The sequence below is a fragment of the Mauremys reevesii genome, linkage group 8 (assembly GCF_016161935.1).
Source record: "Mauremys reevesii isolate NIE-2019 linkage group 8, ASM1616193v1, whole genome shotgun sequence".
NCBI classification, from domain to species: domain Eukaryota; kingdom Metazoa; phylum Chordata; order Testudines; family Geoemydidae; genus Mauremys; species Mauremys reevesii.
This window is the reverse complement of record NC_052630.1, coordinates 12,067,779-12,094,949: the sequence shown is the minus strand read 5'-3', so window position 1 is coordinate 12,094,949 and position 27,171 is coordinate 12,067,779. Positions and strand designations below refer to the sequence as shown.

Sequence of the window (27,171 nt, the reverse complement as noted above, 5' to 3'; positions counted from 1 at the left end):
TGGCATGATCCGAAATATCCCAACCACAGACGGTTTTTTGAAAGTTGTAATACAGTAAAGTTTGTTGCTTTGTGCTTGTTTGTTTCCTTGCAGCATGTTTGTATATTGACATTTGTGTCATGATGTGATATTTCAAGGAGGAAATGTGATCTGTGCAAATATTGCTGCAAGCTTCAGCTCCTAAGTTTGCAGAGAGCTGTCAGAGCTGGCACCGCGCTTTGCTTTTCAATTCTAGCTCTTCCTGTGATTGCATGTCATTATGTGTGACACTGTTGTCATGCACATGGCAAGTGTGACACGTGATGCTATAAAGTTGCTGAAGAATGCGGGAGAATTGACAGCGAGTGCCTGCTCATTTCCCATCCAGGAAGTTAATGGCAGATGAGGCAGCTTCGCTTCGCTTCTCTTCATCCTGGTTCTTATTACACAGTGTCCAGAACCAATCCATAAGTGTGATATGTGATTCCTTTCATTCCAAAGCATCCCAAAGTGCCCCACTCACTGTATACATACAGGAGGGCAGCCACCTTCTGTGGTATCATCTACAAGGATTCCTGTGCCATCAGGGTAGTAGACAGCTTCCTCACAGCACATTACACGGCAGTGTAATCGCATTTGGTCGGGACATCCCTGCTCTTACAAATGGTCTTCTGGGAGCTTGAACGTCTACACAGAGCAGACAGGACCTCGGTTTGTCTTATCCAGGAGGAAAATCTGATATTTTTTGCACTGCTATAAATTAGAAGTAACTCTCGCTGATGCTAGTGGCGTTACAAGCACAGTCAGAATCTGGCCCTCAGTAAACACTATAATACTCAATGGGTCTGGTTCTCTTCTCATTTACACTGATGTAATTCAAGAGTTAACTTCACTGAAGTCAAAAGAATTCTGCTGTATTTAGGGGAGAGCTGGGCACAGTTTATCTAGCTGGGAAGGATGAAGAAGTGAAATGACCCTTTTACAACGTGATTCTATAGCTTCAAAGAGTCTCAGGCTCAGATTTTGATATTAGTGACTCCAGGAACACGGGACTAACTCCACTGCAGTAGCTGAGGTATACTGAGATGCAGGGCAGGATGCATTGCTGGTGGAAATCGGCCTATGCTGATTTAAATCAATGCAAGATGTAGCCCATCTTCTGACCGTTAATGTTTCCAGTCAGATGCTCAAGAACTCAGTGCAAGGCCCATCAAAGTCTGTAGGAGCCTTTCCATGAACTTTGCTGTGAATTAGACTGGGCCCTGAATCGCAGTGCCTCCCCAAGACAATCTCCATTTGTGTGGGAGGGTGGACAAGGAGGAATTCCATTGAGTTTCTGCGTGGTAGCCCATCATACTATGAAACAGTTCATCCTGAGGTATCTCAGGAGTGTGTAGCTGTGGTGTTGTACATTCCTATGTAGGGCTTGTGTCAGTTCAGTGGGACTGCTTGTGAAGTAGGGTACTACTCAGTGTGTCTAGAGGGTGGAAGCACTGAACCTGTAGCCTTCCTCCACTGGCAGAGAGTGAGGCCACCTTGACGTCTCTGAGGCCTGGAAGAAAATAGACTTGAGAAGAGGCTTCCTCGTGTGATGGGCAATTCTGGGACACTGTGTTTGGGAAGTGAGAGCTCAGTGTTTGGTGGCTGAGCCGATGTTTCCAACTCATCTCACCTAAGACAAAGCATTAACCTCACATTCATTCAGAGGGCGAAAAAAGAGCTCCACCCTTTAATTCTCCCCAGGAGAGGAACAGCTTCAAAATGCAGAACGAGGACTTGCAGGCAGATCCTGATCTGCTGTATTGCAGGGCGAAAGGGGTCACTCAGTGTAAAAGAGATTGGTATCTGGCTGTCAGCATTTCTTAATTGGGGATTTTAATGTATCATCCCATATCATCCAGTTTGAACTCAGATTGCTCACCCACAATTACAGTTGATCAAATATTGCTGCATGGCAAAGCTCCAGAAAAGACTTGTCAGTTCAGTGCCTTCTGCTAGATCAGGGGTAGGCACTTATGGCACGGGTGCCGAAGGCAGCACTCACACTGCCCAGGTCCTGGCCACCGGTCCGGGGGGCTCTGCATTTTAATTTAAGTTTAAATGAAGCTTCTTAAACATTTTAAAAACCTTATTTACTTTACATACAACAATAGTTTAGTTATATATTATAGGCTTATAGAAAGAGACCTTCTAAAAACGTTAAAATGTATGACTGGCACGCGGAACCTTAAATTAGAGTGAATAAATGAAGGCTCGGCACAGCACTTCTGAAAGGTTGCTGACCCCTGTGCTAGATAGTGTTGGATCCCTGGGGTGCACTTACGCGACTTGCCAGGGCAGTTGTTGAACTGCACACGCTCCTTACTGAGCACTGTGCAGGAGGCGTGAGCATGTGATCACAAATGATCATTGTACAAAACTAAAGGATGGCCTTGTTTTTGCAGAGGACACCCTATACAAAATAAGATAGGCCTGGCCCCATCACCTCCTTTGATTACCCCCCTCACACACACTTCCCGGCCTGTTGGTGGTACTGTGGCTGGTGGGGTAGGGTGTGTGTGATTGGGAATATGCAGAGAGCCCTATCAGACTTAAAACCCCGTGTCTGCCTGTCCATCTGTGTAAGCTGCTAACCTACCTAGGCACAACAACAGGGAGTCCGGTGGCACCTTAAAGACTAACAGATTGTTGTTTTTGTGGATACAGATTAACACAGCTACCCCCTGATACTTGACTACCTAGGCACAGAGTCTCTCCTTTCTGGCTGGGGTAGATGAACATCGGCTCATTATGATGGAAACAGTACCTCACTGAGAGAGAGGCAGGATTCCTGAGCTCCTTGAAAAAGCAGCTTTATCCTTAACAACCACATTCTTCTGCTTCTAGCTTCACAGTCTAAGAATAACAAGAGTTTCATTGGCTTCTCGTCCCCATCTGATAGCCCTCAAAGTAAATGACTGTAATAGCTGTCATAGCTTGGCTTACCACATCGCAGCGGAGGCTGGAGTAGCCTACTTTTCACTTGTGCTTTTTCACATTAAATTTCCCAGCTCTGTACAGAGCAGTATATATAAAAATCCAGGCTGGCTATTTCTTTCCTGAAGTGGCACTTCGTCCACGTGATTATTCTCACTCATCCCTTCAGTGAGCTCTGAGGGGGAAAAAACCCTCTGATATCACAGGGACCAATGTGAGGAGATTCATGCAGACAGATTTAGCCGGAGGTAGGGTTATTTGTTTGACTTCGGAATCAAAACATGTGGGAAGTTGCTGCCAACAGATGTGTAGTAATGCTCGCAAGACAGAAAGAAATAAAAGCACCACATGAAGAGAAAAAATGGCTTAATCCTTCGTAGTGTGAGAGGAAAGTATTTAATTCCTTGAAAGACAGATTGTTCCCAAAGAGACCTAGGCCCAAAGCTTTCGTATTGGTCATTCCTGATGGCTCTCTTGAAATCTGGGATTCTGCTGAATGCAGGGTAAAAGAGGCAAGAATGGAGAGTGTGGAGAACAGATGAATTCTTATTGATAACCATCATCTATTTTTAAAAAGAATAAGATATGCCATTAAAAATTGCATGTGATGTCATGTTTATTACTCCTGAAGTCAGTAATATTATGAAGCCAATTTAGCAGAAGGGGAAACTTGGGCAGAAAGTGCTTAAGGCCACAGAGACAGCAAGTAGGAGAGGGAGGTTTGGAACTCAGGAGTTCCTGGCTCCTGGGCTTGTGTTCAGACCACCGAGCTGCTTTGTAAAACAAATTCAGCAGCTCCATGTTTACATCTATTGAGACTGGTGTGGAAGCTCCTAAGGTGCAGGAGAACAGCCTGTTGTATGGGCAGCTCCTAAGGCTGCAGGACAGGGTGGCAGAGGGAGGTAAGCCAACAAACTCTCTCAGGCTGCGTGGGGAAAACGCATTAAATGATTGACAGCGTCCCAAAGAACTGACAGCTGCTCTCTCTTGTATCATTGTCATATTGCCTAGGGCTGACTCCTCCTTGTTTTTTTAGGGCTAAAGGATTCTCTTAAGGGAGCAGTAAAAATAAATGAAAGACTGATGGGGCCACCCCCCTTTTAGCGTTAAGGAGAAGCCTTGTTATAGAGAGCCTAACGCAGCTCAGTGCACTGGGTGGTTTTTCTTGTGCCAGAGGCAGCGTCAGACTTGGTAGCATGCCTAGTAGGTTCCAGTGTAACGCAGACCTGGCCGAGCGGGGCTGGAGGAATAAGGAGAGCGCTAACCTGAGTCCCATGCACATTTGTGCTAATTCAAATCATTTCATGATCAACCTTGCAAATAAAAATGTTGCAAGTTCGGGGCTCTGCACAAGTCTGCGATAAGTTCTGCTCAGACTAAAGTGAGGGAGCGTGATTTCTGGGAGAAAAGGAATGTCTGGAATGGCTGTTAAGTCCTTCCTGGACATAGCTGTGTGCAGGGATATGTCAGGCAAGTAATGGCATCTCAGGGTGGGCAGCTTTCCTGTGCAGAACTAGGTGATTGGGGGCATCATTAAAAAGAGAGAAGGAAGGTCGACTAAATTTAGAGTAGTGTGGTTTAGAGGTTAAAGCAGGCATTGGGAATCAGGACTCCTGGATTCTATCTACAGGTCTTCCACTGTCTCATTGTGTGGACAAGTTTGGACCAATCAGTCTGGTCCATGATCTGTAAACTGGGGATATTGTGAGGCTCTGTTCATCCATGGTTGTAAAACACTTGGGGCTCCCTAGATGAAAGGCTCTTCAGAGCTGCAAACTGTTGTTGTTTGGTAAGATGCTTGTTTAACAGTTTTCTACATCCTAAGGCCAGGATTTAGGGAGCATAATGGCACAATAAGGCATTCACAGAGCTGGACTCCTGAAAGCGTAGCGGGCCCAAGAAGCAGGACCTCAGCCCTCAGTTGCCAGGCTTTCTTGGAAAGGAAAGTGCTGTTGAGAAAAGGAAAGTTCCCAGATGACCGCATCATTTTCAGTGGTTGCTGTGAATGCTTAACTAGCAGCATTCTAAGCACCCAGGTGAGTCCTTTGCACAGCTGGCTTGCATGCTGTGGCTGGAAGCCGGTCTCGGTCTCAGAAAACCTGGCAGCCACAAAGCCAGGTACGCAGAGGGGATTTACTTAATAATCTTACTGAACTGGCCTAAACCTCTCTGCCTAGTTTCTAGCTAAAACTTGGGATCTTTGTGCACTTTCAGTGGTTACAGCAACCTAGAGGGAGTTTGGAAAACTCCTCGCTAAATTCCAAACTCCTCGTGTGTATCCCCCAAGCTCAAATTCACTCCCTTGGGTTGAGTAGCCCAGCAAACACAAACAATTCAGAGCTGCTTCTGGTGCCAGTAAATAGTGTGGGCCAAGTTCATTCCTTGGGTAACTTCACTGGGCTTTCATGGGGTTACATCTGCAATACATTTGGCCCATTATATGTTTCCCAAAGTTAAATGGAAAATTTCCCAAACAGCAGACACATGGTTTCACCTGTGCTTTGACTATAAGCTCAGTTTATCTTCATTCTTTCAGTGTGCAGTTCTGGACCTGAACAAATAAACCCCTGACTGTAGGTCTCTGCTTCGAGGTACTTCAATCTTTATACAAGTTTTAAAACTCACTTACAAATATTCAATCTGTCTCAGCCAGAAGTGTGCATTGGGCTCCATTGCTAATCCGTGGCATTCATGTTCAGATACCTTATGCAGTAATGTTTTCCACTTCCGCTGTCCATCACCATCCGCTGGAGAAGACCAGTGGGCCTGATCTAGCATTAAGCTGGTGCCTAGGAGACACAACCAAGACTGGGTCCCCATTATGTGCTCCATATACACATTGTAAGAGAGAGCTCCTACCCCAAACATTTTAAAGTATAAATAGACAAGGCAAAGGGTGAGAGAAGGGAAGGATTATTATTCCTACTTTACAAATGGGAAGCAGAGAGAATAAGGGTTTATCTACACAAACAATGAGTTTATGGCAAGCTGGGGAGTAACTCTACCACGCACTAGCCTGCCGTGCACTAACTGTCTCTGTGGACCCTGCTGACGCACACTAACAGTTTCAAAGAAAATTATATCCAAGTGCATTAACAAATTGTTAATGAGCATCAGCAGGGTCTGCGTGGACAGTTAGCTCAAGGCAGGCTAGTGCAGGGTAGATTCACACCCCACCTTGCCGCAAACTAAATGTTTGTCTAGACAAGCCCAAGGTGACTTGCCCAAGGAGTCTGTGGCAGAGCTGGGATCTGCACCTTGCTTCAAGAGTTCCAGCTCAGTGCCTTAACCACCAGACCATCCTTCCGCTCATAGATCAATTTCAGATGCCTTCACCGCTCATGAAGCAAGTAAGCATTGTTATCCCTATTTACTGATTGGGAAACAAAAGGCAGAGAGGGTAAGAGGCGTGCCCAAGCTCGTGCAGCAAGTTAGCAGCAGAACCAGAAATACAGCCCAGACCTCCTGAATCCTAGTGCCTTGCTCTAACCACTAGGCAAAGCACCACGCTTGTGAAGAGTGCTTTACTGTACATTTTGAAAAGCATAGCCTCTCCAGTACCTAAAAACCAAGCTCAAATAGTTTGTTTTGGTGCAGTGTCCTGTTTACCCTGGCACATCCTCCTCTTTCTCATCTGATGGCAGTCACCTCACCCCACCCGGATTGCAAGCTGCACAAAGTATTTTTTTACAGCAGCAGCATCTGACTCTTTAAACACCTTCCTTGCTTTAAGCAGCTGAATTGTTATTCTGGAGGTTCTTTATTCCTTTTTATTTTAAGGAAATGAAAATTAGTGATGTGTAATTGCTCGCTGGTGGTTTCTTTACCTCTTTTTGGGCTGTCTTGTCTACCATCTGCTTCTCAGTTAGAGGCAATGCCAAGGTATATGGAGGGGAAGTCAATCTTTGCCCTTTTCATGCTGTTACAGCTCCTGGGACACGCTTAAAAAGATGCAGGGCACACATCCTTCTGCGTTAATCACTTCTTATGTGAATATATCAATTAAAAACAACACCTGCAATGGCAACGATCCCTCTGGGTTGACAGATAACCAAGAAGGTTTAGCATCCTGTCGAAATAGCCAGCATCTCTCAGGGTCTCCCACAATGCCACATGCTTAACTTTAAGCATGGGAGTAGCCCCGTTGACTTTGATGGGACTGCTTAACGTTAAGCACATACATAAGTATTGGCAAGATCAGGGTTTTAGGGATAAATAGTTTGTAGTGAGGTTTCTAATGATAAATTCTTTAGGTACTGCAGCTCTTTCTTATGCTCTCCTTTTCCTCTCCTAGGATTACACCCCTGCTAGAGGAGTCTCCTCCACAGGTTTCCCCAAGCAGTCTGTCTGCCTCTGAGATTTCGGAGGTCCACAGGACGTGCTCACAAGGAGTGATCCGCTACGACCTGGATGAGATTGACGCTTGCTGGCTGGAGCTTGTGAACATGGAGTTCAGGGAGATGGGTAGGTGTTGCTGTTATTTCTCTGCTTGCCGGGGAGCACCCAGAGTTGGTATTATGCCTTATTAATTATGAAAACAAAAAAGGTTGAGGCCTTCCGTGCTGCTTTCACCCAGTAGAGCAGGGGATCTCAAATTGGGGGTCGTGGTTTATGAGCCTCAAAGGGTCATGAGATGGTTACATGGGGGTTGTGAGCTGTCAGCCCCCGGGATTGCCCACACAAAAAGTTTGAGAACCACTGCAGTAGAGCAAGGAGGTTGATTTACAGAACAGAATCCAGACTCCCACTGCTGCACTTTAACTCCATTCCCATCTCTAGTTTCATCTCCATTACTGCTCCCCAAAGCACTGTACTGCAGGAAGTGCCCCGTGGCCAGGAGAGGAAAAGAAAAGGTACGACACCGACATCTACTCCTCTTCCCTTGATTCTCTCCAAAATTACAAAGGCCCTGCTCAACTGTCTTCTTGCCAAACTGAGAAATGGAGGCAGAGGAAAGAAATGGCATTATTTCAGTCAAAATATGTACAGCTGAGGAATACTCGTCATGGGGTGCCTCTCCTTTTCCAGTTGTCTGTGCATGGCACAGCGTGGTATTACTAGCATAACTGTGGCTTTATATCACTGCACATTTTAATCCATTTCAGTTAGACAGAAGTAAGTGGGATTGGGAGTTAGCCCATTAGTGTTTATGATGTTCAGCTGGGCAAATGTATTAGCACTGCTCCAAGAATCAGTTTGGTTGAGTTAAATCTGACTCGCTTTATTATTTCTTTAAAGCATCAGGTTACAAATACAGTGTCTTAAAGGTTGGTTGTGAAGCTGCCACATTCATTGTTAACTTGCAAGACTGAGATGAGAACGCTGGTTTCACAGCTTGGGGAGGAAAGGGGACTGAGGTGCTAGCATGGCACCACAAGCAAACTGGGTCTCTTGCTTAACCAGAAGTTGCTTGTTATCTTTAACGTGCATCTTCCAAATGTTAATATTTTGGATTAGATAGATTGTTTTACCAATAGAAATGCAATAAGATATATATTGAATTTAAAAGCCAGAGATTAGGAAAGGGAGCTGCTTGTTGCAATAGTACACAGTGTAGATATTACTGTAGTATCTTATTTTTATATTGCCAAAGAGGCCTGGCGTGGAGCCCCTTTTGAGATCACAACCCAAACCGTCATCATTGTAGGAGTTTCTGTAGCGATGATGAAATATACTCCCCACATCCCTAAGGAGTGAGCCTGCTGCCTCTGCCACACCTCCAATCCTTGATGAACCAGACATGGGAGAATTGGACTTGCTTGCATGGAGATGAAGAGTGATCCAATAGGGCACTGATCTGGGAATCAGGAGATGGACACTGCCACTGACCATCTCTGTGACCTTGGGCAAGCTGCTTCACTTGGCTTCCGTGCATCTTTGTGCCCTCTCTGACCCTTTGTCTGTCTTGTTTATTCAGAGAGTAAGCGCTTTGGGGCAAGGTCTGTCTCCTACTGTGTGTTTGCACAACACCTAGCACAGTGGGGCCCTGATCTCACATAGAGCCTCTAAGTGCTGCTGAACTACCAACGATAAACAATGGTTTTGAATCCATGGATTTCCAATCACGGTAGTGCAAAGAAACCAGGAGCCCATCCGGCCGAATCAGCAATCTATTTTTGTTTTTAAAAAGAGCCCAGTAACTACTGTCTTAGCCTTTAATTTTCTGGGGAGGGGCAGGGATTTGAAAATAGTATCCAGTGATTTCCATGAGATCCACTGAGAATGTAGCTCTGGTATAAGGATTCTGCTGTCTCTCCCCTCTGCCCCAGGTCTGCATTAGAACTATGCCTAGGACATTTTTTCCAGTGACTTGAAAGAGAAACGTGGCATAGATTAATAATACATCCTCCAATACAGTGTGGGCATAAAAGTCTGGCAGGTGAAAAGTGTCATCTTGAGGTTAATGCCCAGGATGGCAATTCACGAGCTCTTCTGTCTTCTACTGACTTACTGTGTGACCATGACCAAATCACTTAAACTCTCTGTGCTTGAGTTTCCCAAACTGTAAATTGGGGACGGTAATGCTTACCTACTTGCAAAAGTGTTCCAATGAAATATATTAGTGCTTTGTGATCCCCAGCTTGAGGGCGAAGTAAGTGATTCTAAGTTGTTCTAAGATATGTCGACTTCAGCTACGCTATTCTCTTGGCTGAAGTTGCGTATCTTAGATCGATCCCCCCCTCCCGCCCCCCACAGTGTAGACCAGGCCTGAGACAAGTAAGCAGCTTTACTGAGAAACAAAAGATTATCAGTTTAAATGTAAAGTCTAGTAATTGATCACATAAAAAGCTTTGTCAGTTAAAAAAACCTTCCTTTGTCATGATCACATGCCAATAACCAGCTACTGTATCCTGTAGAAATACACTGTTTAAAAAGCTCCTAGCTGATAAAGATGAGTTCAACATTTAAGTGTGCCCGAACAATTTATTTGTTGCGGCTGCAATGTGAGATAATAAAGAAAGTGGATCTAAAGTAATTTGGATCAGACATTGACCAGATTTATGAGTATAGGACATTATAGACAGCACAAGACCTTTCCTTTTAGGGAGAAGCCCTGCCGTAAGTCTTTGGTTTTTTATTAAGATTTCACGCCACATGTTGTGATCTCCATTAAATTCAAACCTATTGTAGGATTGTGGCTAGAGAGACATCAAAGCCTCAGAATGAAAAGTCCCTTTGCTGTGATTGCACTTCACACACACAAAATCCTAGAGAAATTGCTAAAAATGTTGATGCCTGAATCAGTCTTGCTGAAGGCAGAATGAACATTTCTAAGTATTCCTCGACTTAATCCATACAGTATATGCATCTTATATAAGTTCACTGTGGGCTCTACACTCAGAGCTCTACCGTAGGCACTTGAGGTGTTCTTGTTGTTTTATAGGGATAGCAAGAACCACCTGGGTCAGATTTACTCCTGGTGTAGTGGGGATGGGATAGGAATTCATTGTAATATGTGTAAGATATGTCTGTGTGATGATTAGAACATCTCAAGTCAAGGGAGGTGAAGTCCATCTTAAGTGAACATTGCTGGAACAAACGGAGGTTGGTGAAGTTACACTGGGGTGAAGTCTGCCCAGCTGGCCAAATTCAGCCATTCAGTATGAGAATGTGCATCTCCCATTGATTGTACAAAATTTATACCTGGGGGATCAAAACGGGCTCTTTGCTGGAGATTCAGATGACACCCCAAGAACCCACCCTCCACTGATTTGTTCTAATACGAGAACCCGGAAAGCATGCAGCCTGTGTAAGCCCTGAGGCCTGAGAGCCGCCGCTCTCCCCACGTGAGAGCAGGAGCCCTGTTGATATATATGGGAAAGAAAGACGGCAAGACATTCTCTTTGAAGAGAACTTGATGTTAGAACTCACTCCCCTTCCTGTGACCAGTTCTTGAAGCCTGGGTGTTCCTTGAGGAGTCACATGGGTCAGCAGCAATACCTGGCATTACAGCTAGAGCCTTTTGTTACGAAAAGGCTAATGGTTTTCAGTCACTTCCAACGTGAGCTGCAGTCAAACTAGTGACCTGGCAGGGAAAGGCACTGTAGCCAATTACCACTCCATTAAGCCATCCAGTCTCTTATGAGCCTTCTCTTATCAACATAATATGCATACCTGTATATTATAACATAACTGTATTACAGTTGGCTTTCATGGGTCACCTTGGTTTACTCAGCCAGCCTTTGTCTGAGTGTAATGACTCTGACACACCTCAGTCAGCTGGTGCAGAGCCCAAGCTCAGCTCATAACTTCTCTCAGCAGATTTCCAATCCATTGCACAATCTCCAGTATGGATTAATTAACCATTTTTTATCCCTTTGGGAGGGGCAGCAGAGATTAAATTGAGCGGGCGTTTACTGAGCCACAGCTCTCCTTACAAGTGGTCTGATTCCCCGGATCACTGCACTTGTACTAACGGTAACAGCTGATTAGAGGCACTACCAATAACTTCCTCACATTAGGCAAACACCTTTTCCCTTGGAAATAGAACCATTGCACAGCCGATGGAATGGAGCGTAAGGCTTTAGAGAAAGGTTCCCAGATGACATTCAAAGTCGGGGCATGAAACAAAACAGTTGATCGGTCAGAGTCTCTTCACTGAGCAGTGAACCTGCTATCTCATTTTTATGCTTCACTAGATATGATTTTAATCATCAGGATTTTTAAGGGATATTATTGTCTTTTTGGATCTAAATCTGATTCTTGTAAGATCCGGAAAGGAATATACTATAGCCAGTCTTACACTCCTAACTAGGACATAGCTATCTTGTTCTCTTTCTGAACCCTAAACAGTATGGAAATCAAGTTAATCATCTCAGAAGGAAGAAAACTGACTTGAGGGTTTGAACTTGTGGCTCGAGGAAGTTTAAGTGTTATAGACTTGATACTTAGACCACTAAGCCACTGCTCTATGTAAGAGTTGTAGTTTGTGAGGCATTAGCTATGTGCTGTATCTCATTAAAGTGCCATTGTCCCAGGGAACACCACTGTCTTACATGGGCTGCAATAGCAGGCCAGTGGTTAATTCTCATTCACATCAGGCCTTTCATCTGAGGATCTCACAGCCTTTCAGAAGCCTTAGGTCTGAGTCTCCGCTCACCCAAGTTTTACACTAGAGTAATTCCATTGACTTCAGTGAAGCTACTCCTGATTTACACTGGGGTGAGGGAGTGGAGAATCAACCCTAGTGGGTCTCAGGACAGCCCTGTGAAATAGCTATGATTTATTATCCCCCTTTAGAGGGGCAGGGGGTTACACTCTGCGATAGTGGTGGAGTCAAAAATAAAACCCTGGTCTCCTGATATATAGTTCCCTTCACTAACCCCATCCCAGTGCTTCTGTCATTGGCTGTCTCCTGGGTCTTTTTCAGATCTTGCTTACCTTGGTTCTATACTGGTGTAACTCTATTGACTTCTCTGGTCTTAATCCTGATTTACACTAGGGTGAGTGAGAGTAGTATTAAGACCTCTTTTTTTGTTTGTTTTTTTGCTCATATCATTTGGGAGTGGGATTCTTCTGCATCTGTAGGCTGAAGATACCAAGGGGCCTTCTGTCCCCACAATGCAGTATGTTTCACATATGCCGCTCCCAGTGGGAGGTGTGGAGCCCTGTCCTTTTTGTAGTGGGTTCCATTTCCTTTAAATGACTGACTGACTGACTTCCCTCTTTTAATTGCCTCCCCACCATCCTGCTGCCATAAGGGATTGTTAATGTACAAAGGCTTTCACTGGAATCTTCTGCTAGTCATCTACTGTTAATGGCCATAATGGACTATTTACCCCTGTGTAATCCATATGCAGAGCTCCCACGTTGTGTGGTTTCACAAAGATGTTCAGCTCTGCAGCTGAATCCAGGCTTGCGGTAGTTATTGTTAATCAGTTGAGAAAGCTTATCTCCATTAATAATTCAGGCTCTGTTTGTTTGGATTTTTGTTTTAGAGAAATCTTGCCAGTTTGGGGCTGTTTTATAACATATCTGTACGGCAGCCCACAAAAAGCATTCATGGGTACTGTGTGCGTGAATGAGAACATAAGCTCATTGCACAATCATTTTAAAGGTGGACTTGTTTGATGATAATAGAAAAACCAGCAAATCTTCCACCACTTCTCATTGTATTAACAATTTACAAGTGAAGGACATTTAGTTCACAGAGTGGATGCATATCTACAGCGTGGAAGTATCTTGAGAACAGATTTAGGGCCAGATGCTTGTCTCAATTACAGCAGTGTCAGTCCGGATTAACTCCGTTGGTGTAAATGAGAACAAAATGTGGCTTTTCGTTATTTACTATTCACGGCCAGCAGAGCAAATGCCATTTTGCAAATGGATTTGACTTCTTTTTTTATTTCAGTCATTGGGATGGATTCTTAATGACGATGATGATACTAGGCACCTAAAGGCCCCGGCTGAGTTTGTGGTCCCATTGTGCTAGGCACTGTACAAACACATAGTAAGAGACTGTCCCTGCCATAAAGAGATTGCAGTCTAAATAAAGAAGGCAGGCACAATGTGGAAGGGGAAACGAACACACAGAGAGGTGTGGTAAATAAGTGACTTGCTGGAGAATGGCAGAACCAGGATTAGAGTCCAGGTGGCCTCACTCTAGTGCTTTATCCACTAGTCAATACAGTTTCCACTTACGCCGTTCCACCCAGATCCAGTTAGTGAAGACCTGCGTGGGCTTATCTGAGAGCAGAAATGGGCCAATAGAGCTTTATTGGGCTGATTGTTTTATTTCTGGGCAGCCCATGAAAAAAGTTAGAAGGACGAATCTGAGAGTCAGATTCCGAAACTCTTATTCCAGTTTAGGAGCATTTTACTCCGTGAGTAGTCTCATTAGCTACAGCCAGATTACTCAGGGAGTAATGTACAATTGCATATGAGTGAGGGTATCAGAATCTGTCCCAGAAATGGCAAAAGTTAGGCAGTGGGTCTCAAGGGAAGAAGAATAAAAAAAAAAGAAAAGAAAGATACTTAAAATGATAATCCAAATTAATTTTGTGTGAAAATAGCTTTAGCCTTTCAGCTTATCTCGCCAAAGCCTGCTAGGGAAGCTAGAAGTATTTGCAGGTAGTTGTTCCATAACCATTTGCAGAGGTGAAACACAGTGACCCCCTGAAAATGAAAGCATTCGATGATTTAACTCCATACGGAGACAGAGCTTGCAGGAGCACCCCCCTACTGTTACCTTACAAATAGGTTAGTAGGATCTGTGGTCAACAGTGGAAATGTAGGTTTTAGCTCTCTTGATTTTATTTGTTTTAAGCACGATCAGTTTTTCTGTGTAGTTGTTTATTATTTACATAAACTCTTTACAATAAATGCATCAGTTTCAAACAATATTCAGAGCCTGGCTGGTGGAAGGGGTGTAGCTTTAATCAAAATTGCCCCAGGACAGTTCTGCGAGTGAAAAGCATTATTGCAGAAAGACAGCAGATTATTAAGTGGCTTCTAAAACACTTTGTCATCATCTGAAATTTGAGCAATAATTGATGTCAGTGGGTGGCATAAAGGGTGATAATTGGTTCCTGTAAATCTTTTAAGTGCATTAGCAGGATATGATTATAACAAAATACCTAGAAGTTTTGCTGCATGTGTTTAGCTCATATGCAGATTGTATGCTTATTATTTATTTTATTGGTCACATTGTATATTAAAGTTCCATTTATAAATGGTTAACATATGATGATGAGATATCATAAGCATGTTGTAGAACACGGATAGTTTGGGTTGTAGATAGTTATAAACATTTAAGTAGATCTTATTGACTGTTGTAAGCCATAGTTATGAGCAATCTGTTCACCTGGTGGAGTCTATAACAATTGATTAATCAGTTATTGAAACATTTATTAATAATTAACCCTTTATAAAATGATACCTTAATATAAAATGTGAGCACTTTATTTGTTGACGTGTCTGTGGCGTGCATCACAGCAGTACCTGAGCACTTCTCAGCATCCCTGGGAGGGAAAGAAGTATTGTTACTCCCCTTTTTACAAATGAGGAGCTGAGGCACATAGAGCTTATGTGACCTTCCTACAGTCACGTGTTAATTTTATGGCGGAGCCAGGAACAGAACCCACGCCTCTTGACACCAATGAGTGACAACCAGATAGACACGGGGCTGAGTTTTCAAAGCTGCCTAGGGGATTTAGATGCACAGCTCCCATTGTAATTAATAGGAGCTATGTATCTAAATCCCCTGAAGTGCTTCGAAAAGCTCAGTCTACATCATCACCATTGTGCAGTCGGATCACTTAGTAACTAGAATTCTCTTCACCGAACATCTACAGAAATGTATTGTGATAAGAAAATAACCCTACGAATATATAGCACTTAGACAGCACTTTTCATCTTCAGATTGCTCTAATTCTCAGAACATCGCTGTGGGGTAACTAAGGATCATTATCCCAGCTTTACAAATGGAGACACCAAAGCAGACAGTTTTCTGAGTGACTGGCCCAAGGCCATAGAAGGAAACAGTGTTAAAACTGGGATTTGATCTCATGAATCCCTGGCTTCCAGTCCTGTGTGTGAATACTCCCCTTGCTGGCTCGTAAAGGAGTCTATGCTCTTCCATTTCTAATTTGTCAAAGATTATAATAGACTCAGGAGCAACGATTGACTTTAGACTGTTTTGCAAAACTCATTTGAAGAAAAACGGGGGTGGGACAGTGATCTGTTTATTTAGAGAGAGAGAGAGACGGAGAGAGAGAGATGCCAAGGTTTATTGTTTGTGAATCAACTAATAGCACAGACTGTTGTCTTGAAGATTAAGAACATAAGAATGGCCATACTTGGTCAGACCAATGGTCCATCTAGCCTAGAATCCTGTCTTCCAACAGCAGCCAGTTTCAGATGCTTCAGAAGGAGTGAACAGAACAGAGCAATTTATCGAGTGATCCATTCCCTGTCGTCCAGTCCCAGCTTCTGGCAGTTAGAGGTTTAGGGACACTCAGAGCATGGTGTTGTGTCACTGACCATCTTGGCTAATAGTCATTCATGGGCCTGTCTTCCATGAACTTACCTAATGCTTTTTTGAACCCAGTTACACTTTTGGCCTTTACAGCATCCCTTGGCAACAAATTCCACAGGTTGTGCGTTGCGTGAAGAAATGCTTCCTTATGTTAGTTTTAAATGTGCTGCCTATTAATTTCATTGGATGATCCCTGATTCATGTGTTATGTGAAGGGATAAATAACCCTTCCTTATTCACTTTCTCCACACCATTCATGATTTTATAGACCTTATATTATATCCCCCCTTAATTGTCTCTTTTGCAAACTGAACAGTCCCAGTCTTTTCAGTCTCTCCTCATATGGAAGCTTAAAAGCTGTTCCATATCCCTAATCATTTTTTATGCCCTTCTCTGTCCTTTTTCAAATTCTAATATATCTTTTCTGAGATGGGGTGACCAGACCTGCACGCAGTATTCAAGGTGTGGATGTACCGTGGATTTATATAGTGACATTATGATATTTTCTGTCTTATTATCTATCCCTTTCCTAATAGTTCCTAACATTCTGTTAGCTTTTTGACTGCTTGTTTGTTCATAGCTGTTTTATTTATTGTTTCAGTAAATTGATTTTAGTAGAGTGCAGTTTTGTTGGCAATAAGTCTCAGTTTTGCAAAAGGTGGCTCCTCCTAAATATTTTTGCCCCAGCATACCAAGTAAATTCAAAGTAGAATACAGAAAGGTAGAGAATGTATTTCAGCAAAAGAACATTACTGCTTCACCTGGGGTGTGTAAGGGAATGTGTCTAGTAGTTACACTGGTGTCTGGGAAACCTGAAGTTCTGAGTTCTATTCCAGCCTATGCTACTGACTTGGATGAGTTACTTTACCTCTTAGACTCAGTTTCCCTACCTCTATAATTGAGCAAATAATATTTACCTACCCTATTTATACATCCTTAATTAGTGTGTGTAAAACACTTTGAGAACTTCAGCTGAAAGGTGCTACGTCCCTGTAAGTGCAAAGTATTGTTATTCCAGGGTTTGTGGTGGCTGTTGTTAGTCACTTCAAGGGGCTCTCATCCTGTGAGCCATTAGTACCTTTCTCCCACTTTCTTCAGAATCTGACAAGGAGGCTATGGCTGACCTCACAATGACGAGGTAGAGTCAGTGCTACTTGTGGGTTGGCCTGTAGGGAAATGTATGAGAACTGGGCCTCTAGTCTCTCCACAGAAATGGGCTGTGTCATCTGAGTCAGAAGTGTGGTAACCCACAGCACTGGGGCCTCCAGGATTTGACGGGGATGAGGCAAAAGGTTAATTCTAGTAGAGGAACATGATGGGATCCTTAGGAATCTGTCAGTGGTGTACATGACCCCACAGTTATGTGGCTAGGGAGAAAATGAGTCTTTGTAGAATAGTTCCCTGTCACACGCCCAGAAGGCACATATACAAGGAATAGCCTCCTGTTAGGAGCCAGCTCCAAATAACAGGTATGTGTTGTCCTTTTCTAAGTCGTATCTGGAGACCTCCTGGAGTGAGTTATAGTCTGACAACTCCTCCACCTCTTCCGCTTCCTTCCTTCCCATCTATGGGATGCTTAGTTTGGTTGGGTACATGAGGCCACTTTCTCCTCCTGGCCTGTGCAGTGGTGTCCCAATCTGGGAAGGAAGAGGCTATCAGCTTCACCTTTGACTGCCAGAGGAGGACATGGAAACTGTACTTTTCAACTTGCATAGGTTCTACAGCATCATCCCATGAGGAGGATGAGGTTCCTGTCACCACAGAGAGGGAAGGAGTATGGCCTCTAAGGGACGATGTCCATCTAATAGAAGCACCGAACACTCCCCAAGATTCTGGGGATCTTTCCACAAGTTAATCCACACATATACCAGAGGCGGGGAGGGCAGAATGTCTTGCCAGTTCCTATAGTAAGCTGGCAGTTGAAGTGTCCTGCTGATGATGGGACCGTGTAGGCATGGTAAGGGCTTGTATTTTGTTGGGAGCATGAGATTAGGGCAGCACTGGAGGCCTCATGTAAGATAATGGAGGGGGGAGATGATGCCTCGCTGTCCCTCACTGAATCCTCAGAGCCTCAAATCCAGGACGTTCCTGTAAAGGGAAAGATGGGACTTACCCTCATCTCCTGTCACTTCCACACATAGCTCAGTGGTTTGAGTATTGGCCTGCTAAACCCAGGGTTGTGAGTTCAATCCTTGAGGGGGCCATTTGGGGATTAGTCCTGCCCTGAGCAGGGGGTTGGACTAGATGATCTCCTGAGGTCCCTTCCAACCCTAATAATCTATGATTCTATGCAGTGCATTCTGGCCATTTATGCAGGCTCCCTCCCACCCACAGGTGTATTTTAATAGGATGACTTGCCCCTGTGTCTCTTATTCTCAGACAGTCAGATAATGATTGGGAATGGGTGACCCTGACAAGCTATTCAGGTTCATTTCAGTTCATATCAACACCGAGAAGTTCTAGTTTGCTCATATGAAAAGTGCTGAACTTACTTGGTGTATAAATGGGCCTAGTTAGAAATTCCATGAGGACATGCATCAGAAATGGCCATCCCCAGCATACTCTGCATTCAAATATCTGAGAAGGGGATCTGGATGGCCTCATGGAAAGGGTAATAGACATGGAGCTTTTTACTTCTTGGCTAGTGTTTTGAATAGGACCCCAGTCTGGCAGTGTTTACAGGGTCATGAATATTAAACACTCCCTTCCAGACATGGTCCCTCTAGGTCAGGGTCAAGGTTCATAGTCAGAACAGTGTAGGTTCTGCCAGTAGGTCTTAACTGAATAAAAACCTGTTTCTCTTGAGCTACGTTTGGAATCCATAAACCCGATTCTGATCTCAGTAATTATGTGCGTAAATATGGAATAACTCCATGGACTTCATTGGACTTAGTCAGTGTCACCAAGATCAGAAACTTTTTCCTTTTTCATCATGCCATGTTGAAAATAACAGTCTCGGTATTGTATACAGCATGGGATATTTTGGTTGGGTATTTTTTGTTTTTTGCTGGACACGCAATACAGATAGCAACTTTCTCTGACAAAAAGACTCCATTTTATGAATGGAGCTTAATAGTGACAACTTTATATGATGCAGAAGAAGATAAACAGGGCATAAATGAAAAAGAACTTCACCTTCAGGCCCCAATGTTTAGTGATTCATAAGCCATTAATTTCTTTGTACACATCAAGTAAAATTGTCACTTCAGTAGACTCCATGGTATTCTGAATAGAGCTTGGCAAACTAATTCCACATGTAATTACATCTATATTGAATTACTCTTGGGAGAATTCTGTGCCACTGCATGTGCACAGAATTCATGTCCCCTGCATATTTCTTTGCTTCCCCGCAGAAAAATGACAGGGAACCAAAGGGAAGCTGCAAGAGCAGTTATGCACCACTTCCTAGCAGTGCAGGTACATCATTTCAGGCACCCAGAACAGCCAGAGGAGAGGTAAATCACCACGGGGCTGGGGACATCCCAGCCAATGGCTCCTACCCTGAGACAGGATCAGCTTCTAGTCCCAGTTGAGCTGGAGGCAGGAGAGGATGGGACTTCCTCTTCCCCTGCAAGGAGAGGCTGGGGCTGTATCAAACCCATCCCCAGAAACCTCCCCTAGCTGCAGGAAGGTCATCAGCCTCCCCTGCTTCCTCCCCGCCTCGCTCAGCTGTAGGGGTAGGGGTCACTGTATGGGGAGCTGCTCCTCCATTCACCCAGCCCCATGCATCTGGACCTCCCATACCCAGACACCCCTGCCAAGCCTCACCCCGTGCATCCAGAACCCTCCTCACCCTCCATACCCAAACCCCACCCCACTGAACCTCAGTCCCTGCATCTGGAGCCCCCTGCACCCAGACTCCCTGCCTCCAGGCCCCCACCCCTACACCCAGACCATCCCCACTGAGCTCCCTGCACTCAAACCCCAACACTAATGAGCTCGCCCTGAGCCCCCACATCCAGACCCCATGCCACTGACCCCCAGCTGGCTGCACCCAGACTCCCACCCCACCAAGCCCCACTCCCCCAGCACCTAGACTCCCCCGCTGAGACCTCCACACCCAGACCCCTCCACTGAGACCCAACAACCTTCACCTGGAAGCCCCTGCAGAGTCCCATTGCACCTGGAACCCCCAATGAACCTCTGTGCATCCAGATCCCCCCACACCTAGACCCCCCCCCCACTGAGCTGCCTGCACCCAGATTGTCCCACACAGAACCCTCTCACCCCACACCTGGATTCCCCCACACTGAGCCCCTTCATATTTGGATCCTGCCTGGTTGAGCCTGTCTGCCCCACACCTGGTGCACCTGGTGCAGAGGGGCAGGGCCAGGGTGTTTCTGGGGCAGGTCCAGGCTTTGTGTTGTGTTAGGGTTGGGTGCAGCCTCACCGCTGAATCCGTGTCCCAGGAGTGGGTGCTGGGGGAGCTGCAGGGTGATCTCCCACTTTTGTGCGGCCAGTGGCCAGTGGTCCCCACTGCCATGCTGGAGTCTCTGCATTTATTTATTGACAAATAAAACTTGCAGAATTTTAAAATATTGTGCACAGAATTTTTAATTTTTTGGCACAGAATGCCCTCAGGAGTACCAAAATGTATGTTTGTTTATGCATGAGTCATAGATATGCCATCTAAAAAATGAAACATTTAAAAAAGTGATGAGTGAGTGCTGATTCATTACAGGTGTTGTAAATTCCACATGCCGTTCAAAGGCTGAATTCTGCTCCTGGGTGCATGTCCAAAGCTCCATTGAAGTCAGACTTGCTTTCAAAGCTAAGTAGGACATTTGGTTTTTAAGCAGTGAGGTGGGAGAGGTTTGACATCAACACGACCTTGTGACAGGGTATCACTATCAATTAAAAATGTACAACCTTGCATAGGAAAACGGGCTGTAACAGATGGGGGAGGAATATAGAGTTGCAGTTATGAGAAGTTTGTTTCCACTTGGAGTGTAATGGGTACTCTCCAGGTGCCAGTGTGATCCTGACTCCGGAGTTTGGGTCAGTTTTAGGTTTCCGATGGAAACCACCTTCCCTCTTTCCCCTACGTCATGAATAGCAAACACTTAATCATACTCTTCATAGTCATTTCTTAGCTGCTCAGAGGCTGCTCTAGACGCAGCAAGCCGGCTCTGTCAGGTGTGATATGCAGAAAACTCTTCTGCTTCTGTCCCCAAGGAACAGAAAGAGATTTTAATAGTGACTTTCATTTCCGAAAGAGTGAAAAACAGAGGCTGAAATATTTGCTCCAATAACAAAGTTGTTGAAATGGTCTGTTCCTAAAGGGACCCTGGCGAAGTAAAATTAATGAGCCAGGTTTTCACACAACCCACTCTCCCTGCACTGGAGGAGTAGGGTGCACCATCCTTAAGGATGGCGATCCCCTGTGGTGGTGCAACTCCCAACCCAAGGTATTGGCTACATCTAAGCTCTGAAGCATGAGGCGTCGTGAACCAGATTGCCAATGAAGGGTGCTTGAAATGGTTACATGATTGCAGCTCTCCAAATGCCTGTGAGGCACCATGTGCCAGATTTGGGCTCTGAAAGGATCACGCATCCATCCAGTGGGCTTGCTCGCAATAAAACAGGTAACGTCAGGCTTCTTTGCATGTTGTGGCATAACAACTCAAGCGCTTGAAAGGGCCCCGATAGGGAATGGGATTGACTGGCTTAGATTGACACAGACTTGTAAAATGCCAATCCAGAAGTTTGCATAGATTTGTCAAGCCAAAGTAAACGGTGCCAGTGGAAGAGCGTGGGAGGAGAACTTAAAAAGCCAGACAATGGCCTGTTTGTTTGCCCACTTCTCCCTACATGTGCCCTCAATACCTGAGAGGTTTTTTTTCCAGCATGTTATTGGATCATTAGGACTTGGTGCAAAAGGAATACATCCTGCAGGCCTTATTAGCAAAACTCCTCTGGAAGCCATTGGGAGTTTTGCCTGAGGACATGGGGCTGAATCCTGGTCATGTTGATATTCCTGGAAGCTTTGCCACTGGCTTCAGTTGGGCTCAAATTTAAGCCCTGGGTGAGAACTTCAGAATTTGGTTCCATGTTAGTTCAGCATACAAAAACTGTGCACCATCTAGCCACTTAACTTTTTAACATGAATTTATCTTTGTCTTTTTCCCTTCACTGTTTAAAAATCAAGAATTGTTCCCCTGCTGCCCAGCAGCAGGGAAGGTAGAAAACCTCTATAACGAGTACTCTGCAGTAATCTACAGTAATGGTCCCAACCACTGTAGCTACTCTGTTGTAAACTGAAGTGGCTTGTTACTATAATTGTCGAAAATTGCAGTGTTTTGTTTTGTGTTTTTAAATAAAGGAATCCTGGTATACTGAAGCATCACAAGTCAAGTTCCTCTGTTGCCTTTGTACATATGACAGGTCCCCCCTCTGATCACTATTATATATTAAATAATCTAGCCCACTAGAGTTCAAAGCTTAAATTGCTACTGTAGCCCTTCAATGTTTAGTTGGAAATCACCTTCTCCATACCACTAACAAATATTCCTGACCTATGTGTGTTGGTTTTGTTAAAATTCTGCATTCTCGCGCCTCATGGAAAACATCACATAGACTCTGTGGATGTTTTTTTAATTTTGCTTTTTTCTTCTTTCCTTCATTACCTGAAGTGACCAAATGCTGTTTGTAACATCCTAGTTGTTGTGCAGACGGCTATGATCTTACAATCAGGTGAGGGGAGAAACAACAGGAGAAGATGAATTTCTAAGCAAAAAAAAATCTGCATTTCATGGAAATATCCTTAGCATTCTGTGGGGGAGCAGCAGGATTATTTGCAAATAGGGGAAGGTGAACCACAGTTATTGTGTACTTAGACTTTCCATGAAGATAAAGGGCTGTGTCCTGCCATTGATCAATGAGCTGAACTCTTATTGACGTCCATGCAATGGCAGGAACTGGCTTAGGAAGAAGCACCTGAAGTGGAAGATGGTGAGAGACTGAATTCATTGGAATGCTGTTCAGCAATGGCAACATTTCACTGTCAGCAAGCTACTGGGGTAGTATCCCCATGGTAGCAGTGATTAAGGATATGTCACGGTCACTATGGAAAAGTGGTATCATCCCCATATTAGGGGTTGTCACTGAGGATAAGCCTCTGGTGGAAGTGTCCTCGCCACTAGTTGTCACTAGAGGTGCTAGTACAATGAGAATAAAAAGTGAGACAACAAATACAAGCCCAAACCTCCCCTGTAACTGACCTTCTGACTGTATTTGTACTGACCAGAAACATAGAACGACGTTACCCTCAATTTCAGCCTTTGTCTCCAAATTTACCGTTCTATTTAACTAGCTTCTAAAGCAGGGGTGGGCAAACTTTTTGGCCCATATCGGGGTTGCGCAACTGTGTGGCGGGACGGGTAGAGAAGGCTGTGCCTCCCCAAACAGCCTGGCCCCCGCCCCCTATTGGCCCCCTCCCACTTCCTGCCCCCCTGACTGCCCCTCTCAGAACCCCCAACCCATCCAACCTCCCCTGCTCCTCGTCCCCTGACCACCCGCTCCTGGGACCCCCTGCCCATAACTGCCCCCTGGGATCCCACCCCCTTATCCAACCCTAACCCGATCCCTATCCCCTGACTGCCCTCCCGACCCCTATCCACATCCCCACCCCCTGACAGGCCCTCCAGGACTCCCACTCCCAACCTTCCCTGTTCCCCATCCCCTGACCGTCCCCCCAGAACCTCTGCCCCATCCAACTACCCCTCCTCCCCGACTGCCCCCAAGGACCCCCGCTCCCCACCCCCTTACCAGCAGAAGGAGGCCACAGCCGCGATACCCAGCCAGAGCCAGCTGCACTCGCGACGGCATGGCTGTTGGGGGGGGGGCGCTGGGGGAGGGGCCGGGACATCCAGCCAGGAGCTCAGGGGCCGGGCAGGATGGTCCCGTGGGCCGGATGTGGCCTGCAGGCCATAGTTTGCCCACGTCTGCACTAAAGGGTCAATTTTCACAGTCTTAACAAATAAAGCATTGACTTTGCAATGCCAAAGCTAGTCTGAGCCCTTCCTGCAGCAAGCATCTTTGCAAGACTTGTCTCCTTGAACATTTAAACTGTCAGACCTAATTATCCGCACTGGTTCAGCTGAATGGAGTTTTTTCCTCTCTGCCAGCAGCAATATTTTGAAACATAAACTGTATCCACAGTTAGAAGCAGCAGTTTTCTGAATCACAGATCTTATCATCGTCATGAATTCGCCTTTTAAGTTAAAACCCAAAGTGTCTCCTTTGTGAAATACGGCTTTGTGCAAAGACTCTCCAAAGGGAGGGCTCTGCCTGCTTCACCCCAGCAGGCAAAATGTCCTAGGGACAGCAGGGCTGGTGGCCTTTTGTTTTTAAGAAGCAAGATTGGTTTAATTGTGAAGCATCAGTGTCATTACTCTGCCTCTTGCCTTTCAGAAAAGCCACAGCTGGATGAGATCACCTTGGAGAGAGTGCTGGAGGAGCTGGAGACGATGTGCTACGAGAACATGAACATTGCCATTGAGACGGAGGAGGGCCTGGGCATTGAGTACGACGAGGACGTGGTGTGCGACGTGTGCCGGTCCCCGGAGGGAGAGGATGGCAACGAGATGGTTTTCTGTGACAAGTGCAACGTCTGCGTGCACCAGGTGAACGACGTCTCGTCGTACGCGGGCCAGCGCTTTCAGCCTGATGCGTGTATCTGGCCTTTGATTAGCTAGAACAAACACAGGCTTGACATTAAAAGTCTGAAATAGCAAAGCATGGTGCTGGCTTGGGCACCCTCTGCCATTCCTGCTGTGAGCAGAGAGCTTCACCCCACCTCTGCACCTCAGATAAACTTTCTGGGGTCCCTTCTCTGAAAGGATTGTGCACGGGGCGGAATTCTTTGGTCCTTACTCGGGGTTAGGGTGTACAGCCCTGCATCGGGGCGGTACAGAGCTGCAGGAACCCAGAGCACACACCTGAGAGGCACTGTGCCTTAATGGGAACGCAGAGCACAAAGCAACTCGAAGGAGTGGGCACAGCCGGTATTGCTCTCCTTCTGCCAGTGGTTCTCAAGCAGGGGTACGTGTACCCCTTGGGGTACCCAGAGGTCTTTCAGGAGGATGTCAGCTCATCTAGATATTTGCCTAGTTTTACAACAGGCTACATAGAAATCACCAGTGAAGTCAGTGCAAACTAAAATTTTACACAGACAATGACTTGTTTATACTGCTCTATATACTATATTAGAGTTTCTCGACCTGGGGGTGGTGACCCCCAGGGGGGCTGCGGGATGGGTTTAGGGAGGTTGCAAGTGCAGGGCTGGCATTAGGAGTGGCAGGCAGGGACCCCGCGGAGCTAAGATACAAACTGAAGCCCAAGCCCTGCTGCCCGGGGCTGAAATCGGACTCCTGAAGCGGGTACAGTAGTCTGGAGAGACTGAGAACCACTGCCTTATGGAATGCAAACCAGGCTGCTATGGAAGGGGCAGATCATTGCGCATTCTCCTCCTCACCTCCCTGCCCACTTACGAGCGCTCTGGCACTCTCTCTGCTCTTCTCCACAGAGTAGGGAGGGAGCAGAGGGACTGTAGTTCTGCCTACTCCTTCCCTGGGACATGCATTAGGAGGAAAGGTTCCTTGCACCCCTGCCCCACACGTTGCCTATGGGCCAAACAGCAGCTGGCTCTCAGCTTTGACTCAGTAAGTCTCCCTTGGAATCCTGCAGGGCTTTGTCTGAGTAAAGACGGCAGAAAACACGAGTAAAGATGTCATGGTTTGGTTGTGATGCAGCAAACCGCACAAGTGCATGGTACACAGTGCACATCCCTAGGTTCATAGTGGGACACGCTTTGCCTCATGACACCATGCCTGGCACATCCAGAGACCAAAAGAGGGGTTCATAGACTCTCTGTTCATCTAATATTTGTCTATCTTCTTACCTTTCCCTGCCCTGTGTTTGTCTGTACCCACTGTTATTTATCATAGGCAGTGCCTTTCCCTAACTATTCTGCAGTCTTTTGTCTTCTTGTTTTGTCTGCTACCTCCTATTCTTTGCTACTTTTTCACCCCACCCTTTCCATTTAATGTGCCAGCTCTTTCTCTCTCCCCATTAAACTGCTCCCATGGGAGCTTTAATGACCATGAGTGCCCAGAATATAGATGTGGCTACAGAGGGTCTCTTTTATGCATCAGTTGAGGTGTGCTTATTGCAGAACTGAACAGAGCATTAGTCTGTGCATTGCAGGCAAACCCCCTGCATTGGCCAGAAGGAATGACCAGTAGGTTTCTCCTCACATCTCTCTTCTGTGACGCTGATCTTATAGCATTGCACTGTGTGTATAAGCAACCACCCAGATTCAGTAACAGTCTCTCACGTGGCAGGGTTTATAGCCCAGCCTGTTGTCAGAATGCAGGATTGGATTGGAGTGGATTTTTTTTTTTTTTTTGCCTGAATATTTGTTTTGTAGAATTGAGTGTTAACGCTCCAAGTACTTGCTGTGAGGAAGGAAGAAATATGATAGTATCTTGTGCACTCATTTGTATGTCTGTGTGCATGCCATTTTGTGCGGGAGGGTGTGTGTGTGAGTGGGTGTGTGTATGCTCACATGCTCTAGAGAAGCCAATTTTCCTATTAAAAAAAAAGCCAAACTGAGTAGAATTTTCAGAAGCACCTAAATGACTTAACAACCTAAATCCCATTGAGTTTCTATGGAACTTAGGCTCTTAAATCACATTGGTGGTTTTGAAAATGTTACCCACTGTCACTTCAAGGGAAAGAAAATTAGTTAGGTCCACAAAGACCATGTCAGCCATCAGATATAGATATTGATTAGCTGAGTTTGAGGCATCCGGTGTAAACGAAGGATACCTCTTTAGATTCGATTACATACAGTATTTGAAGGTGTCTCTCTTTAAATGGGTCTGGTGCTGAACTTCGCTGGCAGTATTTGTATCAGAGCTTCCGGGAAATGGAGGAGCTTTCAAGATACTTGTTGTCAATGTAGGAGGATGTTTTGGATGGTTTTCATCAGTGAATCAGATACTGCAGAATATCAAGATGATTCAGAATTTTCATTACAAACCTCTGGTGGAAAATCCAGGCATGGAAACAGCACACCTTTCCCGTACAACACAGGCATGGAAACAGCACACCTTTCCCATGCAACACAGGCATGGAAACAGCACACCTTTCCCGTGCAACACAGGTATGGAAACAGCACACCTTTCCCGTGCAACACAGGCATGGAAACAGCGCACCTTTCCCGTGCAATACAGGCA

General features: G+C 45.3%; 1 protein-coding gene across 9 annotated transcripts in view; it reads left to right on the top strand.

Annotated features, from left to right (window-relative positions):
• Nucleotides 1–27,171, top strand: part of JADE2 (jade family PHD finger 2) — a 213,666-nt gene that overhangs the window by 148,515 nt on the left and 37,980 nt on the right. For all 9 annotated transcript variants that reach the window (XM_039483417.1, XM_039483419.1, XM_039483418.1 and 6 more), the window contains 2 exons: nt 7,250–7,419; nt 24,344–24,555. In XM_039483417.1, the coding sequence (XP_039339351.1) occupies nt 7,250–7,419; nt 24,344–24,555 (382 nt within the window). The remainder of the gene's footprint in view (nt 1–7,249; nt 7,420–24,343; nt 24,556–27,171) is intronic.